The 21,853-nt window shown below is 39.0% G+C and overlaps 1 protein-coding gene across 1 annotated transcript; it reads left to right on the top strand.

The window, feature by feature from the left end:
- Positions 1 to 13,311: 13,311 nt before the first annotated feature.
- Positions 13,312 to 19,403, top strand: PANX3 (pannexin 3). The gene is made up of 4 exons (XM_039872830.1): positions 13,312 to 13,492; positions 14,733 to 14,875; positions 17,098 to 17,312; positions 18,764 to 19,403. The coding sequence occupies exons 1-4, from the start codon at positions 13,312 to 13,314 to the stop codon at positions 19,401 to 19,403; spliced, it is 1,179 nt and encodes a 392-aa protein (XP_039728764.1).
- The last annotated feature ends 2,450 nt before the right edge of the window (positions 19,404 to 21,853 follow it).

Below are 21,853 nucleotides of genomic sequence, written 5' to 3'. Positions count from 1 at the left end.
AAAAATATTGAAAATAGTTGTTTCTGATGAGGGGGATTTGGAAATGGAGACAAGAGGCAAAAATGATTATTTTTTGTTGCAAGTCTTGTAAAATTATTGCTATTTGTACATGCATAATTTTGATACTTATAAAAAAGTGTAAAAAATTTAAAAACAAAATATAAAAAATAAAAACTATATGAAACTAATAAAGTCAATGACCAAAATTATGTGGAAGATGGAAGTCAGTGGATATCAAAGAAGCTAAATAATGCTAAGTTTACTGAACTGTTTGAGAAGATGAGGAAAACACTCAAAAAATTTAGACCTTGTTAGAAAAGTATTATGTATATATGTATTAAAATGTAACCATAATCAATAAATTTGTAGCAATACCAAAAAATCATAATAATAAAGCAAGGAAAGATGGTAGAAAGGGAGGGGTATGGACTGTAATTTTAATTAGAGTGGTGAGATTAGCCCTCATTGTGATGGTGATATTTGTACAGACACTTAAAAGAAAAGCTAGAGTTGTGCTTAGTGATATGAACTACTCTAATGTCCTATTGGGCAAACATGAAACATCCCTCCCGGGCAATACATTTTATCATGCACTTTAGTAACCATACCTTAACCTGAAGTGCTGGACCTAAGGGAGAAAATTTCAGATATAGTGAGAGTTTAAAAGAGCTAAAGGCCTCTCTGAGCATTTTAAGGAATCAGAAGTCATATAATAAAGGTACCTATGTTCATCAATTCTGTCTTCCAAACACCTAGCTCTGGCTGCCCTAAATTCCATTCATTTTGTAATTGGCTTCAGAAAAGGATCTGATGAACTTATTCCTTCAAAGATGAATCAGGCTGGTATGTGATCACCTGTACTCCATATTCCTTGTTAGGGATACTTCTATTTTAATAAGGCAGACTTTTTAGCCAAAGCAATCTCAACTTGAAGAAATTCAGCCTTAGTGAGCAAGTGGGTTAGATATATTTTCGGTCAGAGTTAAAGGCTAGAGCCCCCTTAGAGAAGTTATAAAATCATAACATAAAGGCTGAAACCCATTTTCTTCAAGGCCTATTAATGAATATATGTACACACATCAATAATTGCTGGTCTTTCTCTGTAGCCTGTATTCAACCATGACTCAGCGGTGATGGTGCCTTGCTTATAGATTTTCACTTAGAATTTTAGTACATCCTTCAGTATCATTAATAAATCCCAATCCCTGTCCTCAATCCCACTGCTCAAAATTTAGAGCAAATAGAGGAAAACAATTCATTAAAACCAACTTCAAATAAGCCCCATAAGGCAGACTCTCCTTGGGACTCAGATGCAAATAAGACCTCAGGGGTTCATTAAAAGTTGACTTTTCTCTAAGAAACATCTTGTCTGCATGATGCAACACCAGAGAAAGTTGCTCTGAGTTGCTGTCACTTCAAAGACTATTGCCATGGAGGTTGCATTTCAAATACATTTCAAAGGTATTAAAGCACTCCTCTTTTTAAAAAAAGTTATTTTTACTTTTTATTGAAGTAAAATTCACATGACACTGAAGTCACCATTTTAAGCATTTTAAAGTATAGATGCTATGACTTTTAGTATCTTCACAATGCTGTACAACCGCTCACATTATGTTAATTCAGAACATTCCAGCATCTCAAAAAGAAACCCCATGCCCACAGGCAGTCATTTCTATTCCTTCATACCCCTAGTCTCTGCACCCACTAATTTGCTTTCTGTCTCTATTGATTTATCTATTCTGTCATTTCCTATAAATGGAATCATACAATAATATATGGCATCTTGTGCCTGGCTTCTTTCACACAATATAATGTTTTCAAGGTTAGTCCATGTTGTGTCATGTATCACTACATCATTCCTTTTTATGGCTAAATAACAGTCCATTGTACGAATATATTCCGTTTTATTTCTCTGTGCATCAGTTGATGGACATTTGGGTTGTGCCCATTTTGGAACTACTTACAATAATGATGCCTAAAGGTCAGCCAGAGGTGAGAGCTTAGGGTCCTCTCAGCATGTGCCCAGGGCATGTGTGTGGCCCTTTAGGTTCCCAGAAATACATGTGAACTTATTTCCCTAAGCATCTCATTCCCTAGTCTTTCCACCTAAGCTTTTTGGTTGCTTGCCCCAACCGCTACCCCTTGTCCCAGGTGGCAGTGACTAAACACATTTGCCTTTAAACATTTTCAACAAATGGCCTTCTTCCCCTGTAGCCATCTTGTCCCTGAGAGAGTTCCAGGTTAGGCGAAATAGAGGCAAGCCCTTTGAGTGGGTCTTTCAGAGAGCCACCAGACAGGTCGAAACAACCAACCATCATTCTTGGAGGATAAGGTCTGTTGTGCTCCCTTCAGTACTGGCACTTATACTAGGAATGCAGGCTGTTGTCTCCAAGACCAATACTTAGCTGGGAGCAGGAGATGCATCCAGGATAAGTTAAAATGCCACAAAACTCTCTTACTGAGATTCAGCTTTTTTCCTTCATTGTGTTTTCCTGGTTGCTGCCAGCTTTTAATTAGTATCCAGAGTTCCAAGAAAGTTGATTTTGAAAGGTCTTGCCAGTTTGTTCATTGCTTTTCCGGATAGAAGGACTTTGGGAGGTCCCTACTCTGCCATTTTGGCTGATGTCATTTTCAAATCAACCCTTCACTCAGAAATATCCCAGTTGAATGGCAAATTATATGGTCCCATTAAGTATTCGGAGAATAAACTTTGGAATCAGTCTGATCTCAGTACAAATCCTGGCTCTGCCACTTCCTAGCTGGATGACTGACAGTGGTAAAAATTTTTAACCTCTCTCTGAACTTCAAATCCCTTATTTTAAAATAGGGATAATAAATACAACTCAAAGACTTGTAGTTATGAATAAATGGTGCCATTTTTGGTGCCATTATTTAAGGCATAAAGCTTATGATGCAACGTAGACTTTCCTGTCTTTACTATTGCAATCGAAGTCTAAAGAAAGTGGTTAGAACAGGTATTATTGGTGGGGATGGTGGGGGGAATCATGTGAAACCACGTATTTAAAAATGCAATACAAAAAAGCAAGTTATAAACAGTATATATACATAATATGGTCTGATTTCAGGGTCAGTGAAAAAGGGCATAGGGATTAAGGAGTACAAATGGATAGTTACAAAATAGACATAGACATATAAAGTACAGCATAAGGAAAATATTCAACAATGTTGTAATAAATATGTAAGGGGAAAGAGAGGTGTAGATTTAGTGGGGTGATCACTTTGTGAGTTATATAGATCTCTAATCACTATGGTGTACAACTGAAACTAATATTGTATGGCAATAATTGAAAAAAATTCATTGACTTGTACAATGTAAATACGAGCAACTAAATGTCCATTATATTTCAATAAAGTTGTAAAAAAATAAAATAAAAAATCCCACACAGATGAGCCCTTAAAAAAAAAAGGAAGAACCACTGAGCTGGAGGCAAGGTAAAAAAAATACAGGCTCTTCAGGTTCAAGTTCCAAGTCACCTCTCTTAGTTCCGTGACCTTGGGCAAATTTCTAAATCTATCTGCACTTGAGTTTCTTCACCAATTAAAAAAAAATTATAATTCTTGCTAATAAATACCATCTGCCCCCAAGATTTTTATGAGGATTAAATGATTTAAATTCGTGAAAGGAATGCATAAACTCTACTAAATTATGCAAATAGCATTAATTATATAAGTTAAGCAACTAAAGTAGCTTGAATTTAAATTATTTTTATTTTAGGAAGTACACAGATGTCTGTCAGTTTGGATTCCCAACAATGAAGATCCATGCTTTCACAAAGCATGTCTGCAATTTGAGTACTTTGCCACTGTGGAGATAATAATGCCTTGGTTAAATACCATGATGTGGATATGTAAATAATAATAATAAACAACACAAGATTTAAAATTTATTGAATACTTACTATTTATTGGTTATTGTAACAATTTAAACCTCACGATCCTATGAAATAACTGCTGTAATAATTCCCAATTTGGAGCTAAGGAAGCTTACTCCTCAGATGGTCAAATAACTTGTTCAGGCTCGCACAGTAAAGATCAGAAGCAAGGTTTCTCAGTAATATATATGCAGTGCTATTTGTTGATTCATCTAATTTAGATATTATTCCTTGATTCAGAGCCTGGAATAGTATCTAACTCATAACTCATAGTTATTGTGAGTTATTTGCTAAGGGAAATAATTACTGCCAATTAGATTTGACTGGGATTTAGTTCTTTTACATTCCCGAACCCCCATTTCTTCTCTCCTATCTTCCCAATATAGGTACATCACAATATTCATTTCTCAGTGCTTAATGTTTACTGTATTATAATTGTTTCTTCACTTGCTCTATTTTATTTTTTCCAGGATGAATACTGTCCTCATAACTTTCTATGTGCCTCTTAATATTTCCACAAAATCCATTTTCCAGAGAAGACTATAATACGAGAAAAGGAAGGACAGACTTCTTGAGACTCCAATACAAAGGGTACACAAAGTAGTGGGACCTGGTTCTCCACTCAAATCATTTTCTCTTTTGATCTGTGAGAATGTTATATTTCTAGTTCCACCTACTTCTAACCCTGACCAACCTAAATTTTCCCAAGCCCCTCTACGCACAGAAGGAGCAATAGAGCTCATCTTTTTGTTTTCTTAGTTTTCTTATTTTACTCAGGATAAACTACAGTCCAAGCCTAATTTACCCAATTTTTTAAGCTACAGAATTATTCTGATGCCCCAATTTTTCAAGCAAAACCTTCAGTTGATATAATCTAATTGTTCTTTAGTAGAACACTACTTCCCGTCTAGAGTCACAGATAGTGGCTTTTCAGCAGTCAGGGCATAAGCCCAACTACCAATCTATTGGATTCAATTTCATGTGTAAAGTGAACATAGTTATTGGCTTAAATACACAAAGTGCTAGATCCTATTTCTTTTCCCCTTTTAGTTTCAGTACATATACCCACAAACATATATACATATAATTTTTCATAAGTACATAACTGTAATAACATGCATTATTTTTTTGTGGGTGTTTACAATTCCTTGTTCTTTATTCTTTCCCTTTGTCTTTGACTACATTGTGCCTGTACCATACCCAGGCCACATGCAGGCACCTAAAACAGTTTCTTCATGGTCTTCCAACTTTAATATCTGTGTGCATTAAAGTTTAATTAGTTAAGTTACATTGGTACACATGGCCTGCTGGGGTGCACATTGTCATCCTTTTGGAAAGGTTTCTCAAGAACCACCACATGATGCTCTCACCCCAACTACTACTCTTTGATTTAGCTGGTAACTAACCACCCCAAAGTGGGAAGACATCTGCTTTGTTGGATCATAGAGCTTCAAGTCCAGGGAAAACCTAGAGTCAGATTCCAGATGCCTGATGACGACTCACATTTCTATAACAACTGAGCATTTCAAAAAATATTTCCATATGCATTATCCCATCCTGGGCTTACAAATACACCTTAAGAGTTGATATTTTTCATTTCTCATTTTCTAGAAGAACATGATTTGTCATTCAGTGAGTAGTATAACCACACCTTAGATTTGGGATAACGTCAGCTTCACATTATTATGTTCTGGTGAATATTTTGGAATTGCCTATATGAAAGAGATAAGTTTCTGAAGCAAAATACATGTCCAAACCCAAGAAGTAAAGCACAAAAACTTTATCTCTAAATATATGAAAGAGTTGCAGGTAGTAGAAACTACAGGCATTGCCCATTTCCTCTAACCATGCTGATCTATGAAAAATTGCCTGGCTGGTCTGACTCCCGAAAGACATTAGCAGTAGTGAGATGAGTAAAACGGGAAACAGTTCAGTTGGGAGAGATATTCATGCCTGGCCTGACTGCAAGCCTCCCATCTAGAAGAGAATGGCTGCAGAAATCACTCTATGGTGACAGATTCTCAGGGAATCAACAGGCTCCAGCTTTCCTTCTTCTAGAAAGCAGGTGGGATGCCTGGTCTTGATTGCTCTAAGTTTTCTTAACTCTCGGCTTCACACTCCTATGTACTACTTTATCAGAAATTCATCATTTGTGTATTTCTGCAACTGCTCTATTATAATCCCTAAAATACTGATGAACTTTGTGTCAGAGAAGAACATTATTTCTTTTGAGATGGCATGTCACAGCTCTACCTCTTGCTTGTATTTGTCATGGCTGAGGGTGACATGCTGACCAATGACTACTATGTCATCATATCTCGTCAAGTCAGTTCTCTGTTGGTTGTAGTATTTGTAATGGGGCTGACTGATTCAACAACAATGTGCCCTATATTAAAACTGTCCTTTTTGAGTTATTTATCAGTCATTACTTTTCTCATCCATTAGCACATATGATATTGATATGACAATTTTCTTTTTGACTTGACTCCACATTGGAGTTACTAGATTAACAGTCCTTGTTTCTTATGGCTTTTCTCTCCAGCATCCTCTGCATAAGCTCCACAGAGATCAGGTCCAAAGCATTCAGCAGAAGCTCTGGGATTTTTCTCTGGGTCTGATGCATTCATGCTCCTCCCTGTTCTCTCTCAGATTGCTTGCTCTAGGAGAAGCCAGCTGCCATGTAGTGAGAACACTCAATCAGCTCTATGGAGAGGGTTATGTGGTGAGAAAGTAAGTCTGCCTGCCACACTGAAGACTTTTTCCAACTGTCATGTGAGTGATCCATCTGGGACATAAATCCTCCAGCCTTAATCAAGCCTTCAGACGACTGCAGCCCAAGCCACAGTCTTGACTTTAACCTTATAAGAGACTCGGAGCCAGAGCAACCTAGCTAGGCTGCTACCAAGCTCTTAACCTGCAAAAGCTGGAAGAGAATAATGGTTATTGCTTTAAGCTGTTAAGCTTAATTTGTTACACAGAAATAAATGATGAATGCACATACAAAGAGAGACTCAACTCATTAATTAGCAAGAGAAATACAAGTTAAAATAATAAGATATCACTTTACCCCAATAGCTCTCAAACATTTTAGCCTCAGGACCCCTTTGCATTCATTAAAAAAAATCAAAGACCCCAAAGAGCTTTTATATATGTGAGTTACATCAATTTATATTTACCATGTTAGAAATTAAAACTAAAAATCTTCAAATATTTATTCATGTATTTTAAAATAAAAATAATAAACTGATTACATGTTAACATAAATATTTTTATAAAAAACAAATATATTTTCCAACATAAAACATGTGTGTGTGTGTGCATGTGAGAGAGAGAGAGAGAGAGAGAACAAGACAAGGATACCCACTATCACTACTTGCCCTGAAGGTCTTAAACAGTGCGATAAGGTAAGAAAAAGAAATAAAAGGTATAAAGATTAGAAAATAAATTGTTATTTTTCATAGATGACATGGTTGGGTAGATAGAAATCCATAACAATTTACAACCTATTAGAATCAATATATGAATTTAACAACTTTGCTGGATAAGAGATCAATATAAAAAGTCATTTATATTTCCAAATATTAGCAACAATTAGTTAGTCAAACAGTTAACAATAGTAACAAGAAACATCAAATTCCTAGAAATAAATCATAACAAAAAATGTATGATACTCACACTGAAAACTAAAAATCACTAAAAACAGAAATTAAAGACCTAAAGAAATGAATATATTGTGTTCATGAATTTGAAAACTCAATACAGTAAGGATATCAATTTTCCCCAAATTATGCTATAGATTTACAGTTCCAAAATTTTTAGGGTAAAAATTCCCCTAAATTTGTTAAGCTAATTATAAAATTGATATAGAAATGCAAAATGTCAAGAATAGTCTGAATAATTTAAAAGAACAATAAAACTGGGACATTTATACCACATGTGAAAAGAGGTTAATAGTAGTTAAGATCATCTAGTATTGGTACAAAAATAGACAAATTGTCACTTGATTTATAAAAACAGCAAACTGCATCACAACGAGAAATATGGTCTCTTTAATAAATTGTCCTGAGTTGACTGGATATCACATGGAAAATAATGTAGCTTGACCCCTAACTTGTGTATGTGTTACATCTGTAGAGTTGGCTCCTGGTGACCCCATGAATGAGCGATGTCCACAATGTCCTGTCTTCAATATCCCTGCTCAGCTCCTGTAGACTTAGGCCTATAGCCTCTTTTATGGAGTCAATCAATCTCATATTTGGTCTTCCTCTTTTCCTGCTGCCTTCTTTTTTTTTTCCAGCATAACTGTCTTTTCCGAAGAACCCTGCCTTTTCATGATGTGCCTGAGGTAGGGCAGCTTCAGTTTTGTTATTTTTGTCTCCAGCAATGTTTCACAGTTAATTTGCTCTAGGAACCACTTATTTGTCTTTCTGGTGGTCCAGGGTATCTCTGCCAACACCATACTTTAAATGAATCAATTTTTTTCCCTATCGACCTTTTTCGCTGTCCAGCTTTCACATCTGTACATAGTAATTGGGAACATGAGAGCGTGGATGATTTTAGCCTTGATCGCTAATCCTCTAATCCCTATATAATCCCTATTTCTAGTCTCTAATTCCTATCTCATCCTATATGTTGAAAAAACCAATTCCAGATTGACTGCAGATCTACATGACACAGGTAAAACAAAAATATTTTAGAAAATGGCTAGGAAAAACTTTTAAGACATTGGAATAACCAAAAGTTTCTTAAATAGGATATAAAGCACTACCCATAAAAGAAAAAAAAAATTGATACATTGACAGAATTGTGAATTTCTGGTCATTAAAAGACACCATTAAGGGAATGAAAAGTCAAACAATAGAGTGGGAGAAAATATAAATAAAACGTATATTTGGTAATGATTTAATATGCAGACTATAAAAAGAACTTCCGTAAATCAATAATCAAAAGACAACCCAACAGAAGAGCAGGAAAATTACTTCAACATACACTTCACAAAAGAAGATATCCAAATGGTCAAGGTAGCCAACTGCCTTTATCATCAGAGAAATTCAAGTTAAAACTTCAATCCAATGCTATTACACACTTTCCAAAATGGTTAATTTTTTTTTTAATTGAAAACACATAATGGTAAGGATGTGAAGCAAACAGGACTCTCACAAACTGTTGGTGAAAATGTAAATTAATATAATCATTTGGAAAACTAATAAAGATGAACATATGCAAAGAATTATGGCCCAGCAACCCAATATACCAATTCTCACTGGTATATAACCAACAGAAATGCATACATATATTCATCATAAGACACACATTAGAATATTCACAGTAGCGTTATTTTGTAATAGCCAGAAACTAGAAGCCCAGTTGTCCATCGGTTGGTGAATAGATAAACAAATTGTTATATTTCTGTACAATAAAAGAAATGGAAATCTGATATACACAACAACATGGACAAATCTCACAAATATGTTGAGTAGACATGAATAGGAAGAATTACAACATTAAAATGTCCATACTACCAAAAGCAATCTACATAGTCAATGCAATCTCTATCAAAATACCAATGCCATTTTTCACAGAACTAGAACAAATCATCCTAAAATTTATATGGAACAAGAGGAAAAAAACCCCACCTAAATAGCCAAAGTAATCTCAAAAAAGAAAAACAAAGTTGGAGGTATCACGCTACCTGACATCAAACTGTACTACGAGTCTATAGCAATCAAAACAGCATGGCACTGGCATAAAACAGACACATAGATCGATGCAACAAAATAGCTCAGAAATAAGCCCACACCTATGTGGTCAATTAATTCATGACAAATGAGACAAGAATGGGGTAAAGATGGTCTCTTCAATAACTGGTGTTGAGAAAACTGGGCAGATACATGCAAAAAAATGAAACTGGACCACTTTTGTACACCAAGAATAAACTCAAAATGGATTAAAGACTTAAATGTAAGACCTGAAACCATAAAACCCTTAGAAGAAAACAGACAGTAAACTCTTTAACATCACTCTTTGTAATTTTTTTTTTTTTTTGGAGAGTATTAGTAAATATGTCTCCTTGGGCAAGGGAAACAAAAAAATAAACAATAGAACTACATCAAAACAAAAAAGGTTTCGCATAACAAAGAAAATCATCAACAAAATGAAAAGACAACCTACCAACTGGGAGAAGATAATCGCCAATAATAAAAATGACAATGAGCTAATATTCAAAATATATAAAGAACTCATACAACTTAACACCAAAAGAAAAAAAAACAAACGATCCAAATAAAAAATGGGCAGAGGACCTGAATAGACATTTCTCCAAAGAGGACATTCAGATGTCCAATAGACATATGAAAAGATGATCAATGTCACTAATCATCAGAGAAATACAAATTAAACCACAATGGGATATCGCCTCACAGCTGTCAAAATGGCTATCATCAATAAATCAACAAACAGCAAATGTAGGCGAGGATGTGAAGAAAAGGGAACCATCAGGCACTGTTGGTAGGATTGCAAACTGGTGCAGTCGCTAAGGAAAACAGTATGGAGATTACTCAAAAAATTAAAAATAGAACTACCATAAGACCCAGCAATCCCACTTCTGGGTATTTATCTGAAGACACTAATTCAAAAAGATATATGCATCCCTATGTTCATAGCAGCATTATTTACAATAGCCAAGATATGGAAGCAACCTAAATGTCCATCAATAGACAATTAGATAAAGATGTAGTACATATATACAAGGAAATATTACTCAGTCACAAAAAAAGAATGAAATCTTACCATTTGTGACAACACAGATGGTCCTAAAGGGTATTATGCTAAGTAAAATAAGTCAGAGAAAGACAAATACCATATGATTTCACCTACATGTGGAACCTAAAAAACAAAATAAGCAAAACAGAAACAAACTCATAGATGCAGAGAACAAACTGATAGTTGCCAGATGCTAGGGGGCTGGATGAAAAAGATGAAGGGATTAAGAAGTACAAATTAATTGTTATAAAGTAGTCACGGGGATGTAAAGTATAGCATAGGGAGTATAGACGATAATATTGAAATAATTATGTATGGTGTCAGGCGGGTACTAGACTTATCTAGAGGATCATCTTGTGAGTTATACAGATGTCTAATCACTATGCTGTCCACCTGAAACTAATATAAAATCAAATGTCAACTGTAACTGAAAAATAAAAAAATAAATAATAAAAGTTCCACATGAATTAGCAGGAATTGAAAAAAATGTTTGTTGAGCAGAGAATATAGACACAAAAAATACATACATGTGATTTAATTTACATTAACTCCAAAAACAAGCAATAAAATGCACGATTCTCATAAATATGATGTAGAGCAAAAGAAGTCCAACACAAAAGGGTGTATACATATGGTTCCACTTCCATAAAGTATAATGAGGCAAAACTAATCTATACTCTTAGAAGTTTAGGTAATGATTACCCTGTGAGAAATAATAGTTATTACAAAGTAGCACAGAGGTAGCTTACAGGGAATTAGTAACATTCTGTGTCCTGATCAGAAAAAAGTTGATTGAACTGTACACTTATGGTATGTGCATATGACTGTATGTATATTATACTTCAATAAAAATGTAAACTAATTTTAAAAAACAAAATATATTCATGCAAACCAATAATATACATTTGGCAAAAACACACATAATGAAGAGATACATAAGTGAGAGTGTGGAAGGGATAAAGGGGAATGAAATGAAGGATCCCTTCTCCTGCTCCCATGCCTGCTCCCACTCCAGTTAGCACACTCAGGGCAGTTCTGCATCAGAGTTGGCCTCTAGCCTGGAAATGGAGAGAGAGGCAGGCCCAGTCTAAATATTTGTGGGCCCAGGAAAAACAGCTCAAATAGAGGTCCACATACCATATATCTAAAAAATGAAACGTTATAAGTAAAGCTAGCAAAGTGTTAAATATGTTCTATCCACCTACCTTGACTTATTTAGACACACATATCCCTTCATAATGATCAGGAATGCCAGGTATGAATTTAGAATCCTGACTCCCCAGGCCCCTTCTTCTCAATCCAGCTAAGTCCCATGTTGCAAGAAGCCCCACAATTGCATGTACAGGCACCCCAGGACTTCTAAATTCCATCCAAACCTCCATAATGAGCCACTCCTTAGTCCTAGGAGTGTGTACCAGCAGCAAGATCTGCCCATGGGAGGATGCGCCTGAGGAAGAGGTCTGTTCAAGCCTTGGAAGTAGGTTGGGGCCAACTGGGCAGGGAATTACAGCATCCCATCTAGACCAGAGTGATCTAGAGCAGGTATGGAGGCTCTGAATGGGCACATACCCTTGGCCCCATGGGCTCTTTGCCTTGTGGGAAGGCCACAGCCAAAGAGGACCAGTGTGAAGGCAAAGGTCAGGAACTCTTTTGCCAAGTCTCAGGGCAAGTGCCCTATGCCCCAGTGTTTGTCTTCCACTGACTCAACACCATCGAATGGAAGTAAGCATTGATATTTGCCCTACAATGTACAGTTTACAAAGTACATTCACATATAATACTCTTAATCAATCTTCACCATCTTGTAAGATTGCAGTATAATGCCATTTGAGAGATGAGAATACTGAGCCAAAAGTGACTTCCTGAAGTCACACGATAAAAGCAAACCAAAAAACAGAGTATTGCTAGGTCTCCAGTAGAAGATGTTCCCCTCTAAATTTCAAAGGTCGTGTTCTTTCCACTACTCAATACTTCCATCCATCCCTCAGTTTTCTAAAGAACTGATGGGTGCTAAAAAAAAAAAATTGTCAATATAAGAAAATTGTAAATATGTGGTTGAAATATTTTAGAAAAATACCAGAGGCAGGGAAAGAAATTTAACAACAAATACAGAGTCCTTTCTGGGAAAGAGCCTGGGCCCAAAGCAAAACTCATCACTGGGACAAAGAATAGCATGCAGGAACAGCAATCCTAGCTGAGTCTTGGGGGGTTCCATCCCCACTCCAAACCACAAAATTAGGGCCTTCAACACAATTAAGCAATCTCCACCCAAATTCCACACCAATTACATGGGGGAGGGGCCCTTCCCTCCACCACCTCACCAAAAATACTTTATTAATGAGAGGGCAGCGTAAAGCCACCAGTCTCCGTCTGCTCAGGGACAATCCAGAGAGCAGGCTGGCACCAGCCCCAGCTAACGTCCGACCCTCCTCCAGCGAGAAACCACTAAGCTATGCCTCCCTTTAATTACTAGGTATCTGGCTCAGGGCTTGGATGGTTATTTAGAGAACCAGTGCCTGCTCCTAGTACAGATGTCTGCAAGGCTGGGGCTGCAGGCACTATCTGCTCAAAGCCAGCTGCCTGAAGCTGCATTCTCCTCTCTCTACTGTCTGGGGACCCATCCTGCCACCTCTGCACCTCAAAGCTCAGCATCATCATGTCGCTTGCACATACAGCTGCAGAGTACATGCTGTCAGATGCCCTGCTGCCCGATCGCAGGGGCCTCCGCCTCAAAGGACTACGCCTGGAGCTCCCCTTGGACCGCATGGTCAAGTTCGTAGCCGTGGGCTTCCCTTTGCTGTTGATGTCCCTGGCGTTTGCTCAGGAGTTCTCCTCCGGTAAGTGGCTTCCAAGACCTAGTGTATAGGAGAGACCCCGCTTTGTTTCACTCTTTACATGGGCTCCAAAGCAAGGCAGCCCCCACACTGTCTAGGTGTCTGGGCATTACCTAAAAGGCAGACTATGCATGAGTTTAGGGCACCAACAAAACACAGGTACCAAAAATTTTAAGTTTCCAAATATTGCAATAAAAAAGATTGTTTAAATTTCAGTATTCATAAATTTTATGTCACTGCAATTAATTAAACTTTAATTTTGATTTTACATGAATGAGAAAGATTGGAGCCATAATCTTTTCAGGACCTAGACCCTCTAAAGGTCTTGGTCATCCATGCTTTAGATAAGTCTCTTATCCTCTTAGAGCCTTCCTCCTGCTCCCCACCTTAAGTTACTGACTTAAGAATATATGTTAAGTGCCAGAGACTGGCACATCATAGGTGCTGAATAAATTCATTCCTTTCTCTCCACATACACAAATATTAGCAAACGCATGTAGGAAGTGTTCTAGGTGCTATGTTAACTCAGCATCTCTACTACCTCTCTTAAAGAGAAGGTAGATTTCCCAATTTCTTTTCTGGCTGTATGATTAGCTTACACATTTCCCAAGGAAGTATGTCAACCTCTCAACTGCCTCTTCATTTACCCACAAGATGAGGAGTACCGGTTCTCATTTCTGCCTCTTTCTAGAGAATGATGGGAAAACCAAAAACCAGAGAATCTCGTTCCCAAACCCACCTTTCCTTCTAGTATCACTCACCCATCTTTTTTCTTGATTTGGGCTCAGAAGTCCAGGCAATTAATCCTCTAAAATTTTAGAACCTAAAAGATGTCAGCTCTCGCAGAAAGGAGACATCACCATCAAACTGTGAGCCTTCTGGTGCCAAACTGCAAGGGTGCAGGATGTCCCCACCCACCACCTTCCCACACATACTCCCACTCCCCACCCACTGCTGCCTGTCTGTCTAGGAGTCCAGTGGGGGAGCTTGCAAAGAACTGGCAGACATCAAAGGCAAGTCAGTGCATGAGCAGGCCTGGGCCAAGAACTGGAGTGCTTTCCCGTCATGCCTGTCCTACAGTGACATGGCCTTGCCAAACCCAGAAACTGGGGCATAAGAGGAAAGTGGTTCCAGGTACAGAAATTGGCAGAGTTGTGGAGGGGAAAGCTCCTAGCTGAATGTCCCCAGATTCCCATTCATCACTCCAACTCAGGGCCGCCTCAAAGCTGTATTCCTGTTCCAGGATCTCCCATCAGCTGCTTTTCTCCCAGTAACTTCAGTATCCGGCAGGCTGCCTATGTGGACAGTTCCTGCTGGGACTCACTGATGCACCATGAACAGGATGAGCTTGGCCAATACAAGCTGAAATCTCTTTGGCCTCACAAGGTAAGGTAGGCTGGGACTGTCAGGCCAGCTTAATGGCCGAATGGAGTGGGATGGAAGTGCATCATTATATTCCCTCTTGCCTCTTTGCCACCCATCTCCTTTCATATGGTCATTGACTTACATGTTTTAGATATTCTTCAAATATTTTTGAGCTCTCACTTTTATCGGATTGTAAACTTTGTGCTGATAGATGATGCTTGCTGACCAGCAGCCTTCAGTGTAAGGAGGTTCCTTGGGCCATTTCATGGGGGAAAACCTCAACTTATCAGTATCTGTAATCCTTTCTTTTGGGCTGGTCAATTTTCCCAAGATCCTTAATTTGCGTGGAGGGGGCAGCTGTTATCAAGCTTTGCTGCCAACCCTCTGGGAACTCAGATGTGGGTCTCAGCATTCGGTATTCATTCAACTTACCCCCTGTTCTCAGCACGGTCCCCTGACCTCAGTGGACCCAAGTGCAGAATTACACTGGTTTAATGTTTCCAAGGAGTAAGCCACAGCTTTCTGCCGGGGAGGAACAGGGTAGTCGCGTGAGTGCACCATGTTACAGAAAGGATCTGCTGGACCGTTCCTTCGATATTCCTGTTTCCAGCCCCACCTGCAGCCCCACTTTCAGATATACCTGATATCTCTAATTCTTGAGTCTTCCTGGTTCTATGGCGCAAAACAGTTTCCTTGCCCCGCCTCAACTCCCCCTCCACTCACAGGCTGGTGTCATCTATCATGCAACTGCTTTACGGTTTGCAACATTTTGCCGCTCTTGTCTCCTTTTCTGTTCTCTTCGTCCTTAGAGGATTATGTTCTTTTGATCTCTTTATTGTCGTTCCAGTGGGGTTTTATGAGGGAGCAGAAGTCATACATATGTCCAATTCACAATGTTTAATCAGATGTCACTGATAACATTGTAATCATGACAATTGACAAGGCCTCAAAACACCACGGTTCTAGAACTCAGACAAAACCAGAGACTTAAGGCAAAAAGTTCACAAGGTCTCTGTCACTGGAAGTGTGTAAGCAGGATCTGGAAAGGCAACAAGATGAAGATATTGAAGAGAGAATTTATATGTCAGAAAAGAGTCAAATCTTTAGGGGTGAAGAGTTTGTTTTTAAGAAATATCATTTTATAAACAGGTGCAAAAAGGTTCTAGGTTTCTCTCGTATACCTTTCACAACCTCTTTTTAGTTCAGAAGCGTGCGCGCTCTCTCTCTCTCTCTCTCTCACATACCCACACACACATCTCTTTCTCCTCTACCTTGATAAACCAAATATGTGTCCTCCCTCTTTTTCTTCAAACTCTAATCTAAAATACAAAGCACTCCTGGTTCAGAGAATCTGTAGCCAAGTAGCCAATAAGGGAATAAGTCCCAAAACCAGACTGCCAAGTTCCAAGTCCCCCTCACTCACCTGCTAGATGTGAAATCCTGTGTAGGTTAATATTTTCATGCTTCAGTTTGATTGTAAGATAGAGATACTAATAGTACCTACCTGATGGCACCCTTGTGAAGATCAAATGAAACAATGCATGTTAAATACCTAACACAAATGTAGCTTTAAAAACTGTGGGCAGAATAATACACCTTACTCCATTAGGTATAGTATGATGCAGAAACATAAGGAAAAGTCCCTTATCTCAGGTAGGCAGGGAAGGAAATGGGATTTGACCTCTTCTCTGGAGGGTCTGAGTAAAAGTCAGCAATGTTGGGCCCCAGGTTGGCTTTTGAAAGCTAACAGACTTTGGGTGTCTGGTGATAAGAGCCTGGAGCAGTCAGAGAAAGAAAAGTGAAACACTCTGAATAAAGACACTGTTCCCTGGAATGCCATGACCGCTGCTGGCCAGGATTTCTGGGGCTACCCAGGCTAACATGCATAGGGAATGGGGAACACTCTCGCTCTCTCTACACTCTGTCCCTTTCTCCTTCCCTCTCTTACCTCTTTCCTGCCTTTCTTCCTTCCTCACACTCTCCCTCTCTTTCTGCCTCTTGCCTCTCTCCTTCCTGGGTCCCTACACAGACCTCATATCAGAAAAATGGAGCTGGGGAGCATGAAGAGCCACCATTCGTCCTCTCCTGGGCCTCACTATATTCGGCCAGGTCAGTTGAGAGCCTTAGGTCCTGGACCTGAGGCAGCTCATCCCTCTTCTGAGGCATTAGCCCCTCATGCAGGGATCTCTCCGCAAGGCCCCAGCACCCTGGGCCTCCCTCCTCAGCTCACTCTCTCCCTACAGGCCCTTCCCTACTCCCTCCTGGCCCTGGCCGTGGTCATGTACCTGCCGGTTCTGCTGTGGCAGTACGCAGCTGTGCCGGCCCTCAGCTCAGATCTGCTGTTCATCATCAGTGAACTGGACAAATCCTATAATCGCTCCATCCGCCTGGTGCAGCACATGGTGAAGATCAAGCTCAAGAGCTCAGACCCCCACGTTTTTTGGGATGAGCTGGAGAAGTGAGTTGTCTCTTCTACTCCTTTCCGAAGAACTCCGTCAAGCATTAAGGTGATATCTGTGCTTAGTAATCTTTAAACTATCCTCTATACCAACCTTCTCACAAGTGTGAAGTGCTTAACACATTCTCTCGTTAAATTTCTATGATTTCTGTACAGAAGAGAAAGGACTCTACCTCTAGTTTACAGATGAACAGAGTCATAAAGGGATTAATCTCTCTACTTTCATATGCTACTCTCCTGCTCACAAACTTTGAATATGTCTATAGAAAATATCCATGTTCTCCCAAATATTTTTCCAAGGCCTTCTATACAGTCCCCAACTGCTTTTCAAACTTCTAACAAGTGACAGAAATTTCCCATCCTACCTAGATAGTCTCCTTTTCTCCTGAACAAATCATTCATCCATTTTAGCATTCATCCATCATTTTGAGTCCTAGGTACTGTTCTGGGTGCCTTAGATATGTGTATTTATGTGTAGGTTGGGGGGGCGGTGCCAAGATGGGGAGGAAACAAAGCTACACCTACCTGTGTGGGGCTTATACTCTATCAAGAGAAAACAGACAACAGAAATCATAACACTTAAATAAATTACATGGTAGAAGATAAGTGGTATGAAGGGGAAAAAAGTAAAGCAGGACAAGGGTGGGGAGGGCCAGGAAAGCTGAAAGGCTGTAGAGTGGTGCAATTTTAAATAGGGTGGCCAGGGTGGGCCCCACCAGGAGGACAGTGGAGCTAAGATATGAAACCATATTTTGGTTTCAATCTCGTGTTTATGTACATACTCTATCTTTCTGAACGCTATCTACCTTTTAAAGGCCAACTCTAAGACAATGTTCTCCATAAAGGTTCTGAACACTCTAGCCCACAGTTATCCTCTCCTAACTTATAACTACTATGGTTTGTAGTCTTCATTTTAACAACAAATCAAGCCCAATATTAATGTTTGCATCTTATCTGCCTCTTCCCCACAAGCCAGACTTTTTCTTAAGAGACAGGTTTACATGTACCTGAACACTACAGCTCTCAACAAATACTTGTTAGCACATTTATTTTTATAAAAATGAATTTGCCTAAAAACCACAGAGTATACAGCCGAGAACCAGAATGGGCTTATTTAGACTCCCAGTCCACTGTTAACTTAATAAGCCTTACTGCTTCCTGAGGATCCTACTTCAGCTTACAGGTTTCATCTGCCATGCTGGGCAGAAATCCAGTATGACCATTTGTTATTCACTGACCATTCACTAGGTTTACTGCATTGCACTCATTGCTTGGAGAATTTAGATATACTGACACACCTTTTGAGGAAAGGGTGGTTGTGCTCAGAGAAGGGAGATTTTCATGAGTTGAAAATGACACGCTGGATACACAGATTGTTACTTTCCACATGGCTCTTTCAGGATATGGCTCTACATGGTCCCTCCTAACTCTGCTTTTCTTCCCCTGCCCAGGGCTCGGAAAGAACGATACTTTGAATTTCCCTTGCTGGAGCGGTACCTGGCATGTAAGCAGCGCTCACATTCACTAGTGGCCACCTACCTCTTGCGGAACTCTCTCTTGCTCCTCTTCACCTCAGCCACCTACCTGTACCTTGGCCACTTCCACCTAGATATCTTCTTCCAAAAAGAATTCAGCTGTTCTGTCAAGACAGGGCTGCTAAGCGATGAGACCTACATCCCTGATTTCATCACGTGCAGGCTGACCTCCCTGTCTGTTTTCCAGGTTGTCAGTCTCTCCAGTGTAGCAATATACACCTTACTGGTTCCAGTGATAATCTACAACCTCACACGGCTATGTCGGTGGGACAAACGACTCCTGTCCATCTATGAGATGCTCCCAGCATTTGACCTCCTCAGCAGAAAGATGCTGGGGTGCCCCATCAATGACCTCAATGTGATCCTTCTTTTCCTCCGAGCCAACATCTCTGAGCTAATCTCTTTTAGCTGGTTAAGTGTCTTATGTGTGTTGAAGGACACCACCACCCAGAAGCACAACATTGACACTGTGGTCGATTTCATGACTTTATTGGCTGGTTTAGAACCCTCAAAACCTAAATACCTCATTCACCGGGTGTGTGATGAAAACCCATAGTTAAGACATCATGGAACAAGAAATTTTCTAGAAGTAAAAATCTCTTGCCTTCCTTATGAGCCTCACATGTTTATACAAAAATGTCCATTTCAGAATTGCTAAGCTTGGATTCAGCTGAGTCATATATCCTGTATCGTGTTTCTAAGGTTAAAAGATATAATCAACACATGGAAACCAATCTGAAAGTTAGATCTGAAGAGTCAAAGAACTAAAAAATTAGGTCTAGAAAATAATATGAAGATAGAAGAAAAATCTACAACTAAAATAAAGTCTAGAAGAAAGAAGGTTTCTAAATAAAGAAGGTTCTAAAGGCTATTTATGGAGGCAGGTTATTCTCACTGTTCACTCCATGGCCACAGGACACACACTCAGGTTACCCTGAAGAGCAAGTGAACTTATCTGGTAAGAGAATAAAGATATGAAATCCCTGGAAACCCTTCGGTGAGGCCTGACGTCTTATAAATTTGCCCAGCTTGCTTTGTGGAAGTCATCAACCTTGCTCAGGCCCTCTGTGGCCTGCAAAGTGGGCAGGAAATAATGAAAGCAAAAACTTGTATCTGCTCTTTGGGCTTAAGGACAGTATAGAACAAGGCCAGGCCAGCCATCTGCTATGGAACCATGAGGTGTGCAGATACACCTTTCCTTTTCATCATCTAATCAGGGACTCTCTCAACCGAGGGCTGGGATTATGAGCTGTGGACTCCTTCACAACTCTTAATGGACCCAGGTGTGCTTTTAATACACTAAGGGAGGCTATAACTCCACTTGCAGTCAATCACTGGAGAGCAACCACTTAAATACTGTTGAGCCCCTTCTCTCCTCTGACTCATTGCCCCACCTTAGCTGCTAACTCCCATTCCTCTGTCTGTGTTTAAGGGAACCCTGATCTGACTCCAAAGGCCACACTCAGCCCACAATACCATGCTGTCTGTCAATATTTCTTTTTAGTGGTACACATTATTACACTCTTTTTCATGTAGATAAGTAGAAAAATTACGTTGCTCCTAACAAATTTAGATAAGCTTACCTAAAATGAGCAAAGGGGCAGACACACAGGCATTCATCAATGGCTTCCTATTGTCACTGGGTAAAAGTCTAACTCTTCAGTTGGTACACAAGACCCTCTGCTATCCAAATACTGCCTACTACTTCAGTCCTCTCGCCTCTCTCCACATACATTTTTCACTCTAATCAACTACTTGCTATGCTTCTCACGATACTAAGCCTTTGAAGATGCTGGCCCCAATGCCCAAGATGGCCTCCTGTTCTTCACAGGACTGACTACCTCTCCTTCAGAGTCAGCCCAGGCATATTTCCTTCAAGAAGCCTTCCCTTCCCTAACTGGGTGCTGCCATATCATCCAACACCTACCTCTGAGATAAAACTTATTACACTGTGTTAATACTGCCCCTTTATTTGCTTGGCTTTCCCTCTTAAATAAGTTTCCTAAACATTCTGCCATAATAAGCACTAAATAAATATTCTTCTGAATAAATAACTGAATGAATGAGTTGCTTGGTAATATTACATTGTGTGGAGCACACAGACTCAGCCTCTAAATAATCCTGTATGAAAGAACCTTTGTGCACATAGATGCACTTTGCAGCAATTGATGACCAAAAGGTCAAACAACGTGAAAAGAATTATGTAAGATTATTATGCCTTAATTGAAATATTAAGCAGCCATTTAAGATTGTTTATAAAGAAGCCAAAATAACATTGCAAAATACCTATAGTGAACCAAAAGGAAACATCACATTCAGTATGATCTAACCTATTAAAGATGCATGAAAATACACATACCAACATGTTAAAAATGGTTCACTCCATGTAGCAGCATTACAGATTTTTTAAATCTTTGTACTATATTTTCTAAATTTCTAAAATTTGCATGAAATGTTTTATATATTGTAAGGAAATGTTTCTACTGAAGAATAGATAATAAACATTTAATGCAAATTCCACTGAAATCCACTGGCCAGGGCAGCTTGCAAACTAAGGCAAATGATAGCACTATTCCTCCCATTATGTGTATGTATATAAAGAGGTAAAATGAAAATAAAATCAGATCACAAAGAGTGAAAAGACAAAATACAGCTGTACAGCAAATAAACCGGGAGATTAACAAATAGGGGTTTAAAAAAAAAACAAAAAAACTATCATTCAAAACTACCTATTTTCAGGTTCCAGGGTAAGTGCCACTCTTTAGTATCAAAGGTATGAATGTGGACATTTTGTAGGCTGATATTTCTGGAAGTTTCCAAAAATGAATCTATATGGCTGCCTTGAGTATGTTTGTAGGAAGCACATGGCACCACGAAGAGGTGCTCTGTTAAAACCCGACCAGGTCCAACAAGGGCAGCTTACAACATAGATGGACATAAAAGGACTTTCATAAGCCTTCTCTCTGCGTTAAAACCATAATGTCAAGACCTTGTCACTACTTTTAC

This window comes from Pteropus medius, unplaced genomic scaffold (assembly GCF_902729225.1).
Source record: "Pteropus medius unplaced genomic scaffold, Ma_sr-lr_union100, whole genome shotgun sequence".
Taxonomy (NCBI): domain Eukaryota; kingdom Metazoa; phylum Chordata; class Mammalia; order Chiroptera; family Pteropodidae; genus Pteropus; species Pteropus medius.
This window is presented reverse-complemented; position numbering and strand designations above follow the sequence as displayed.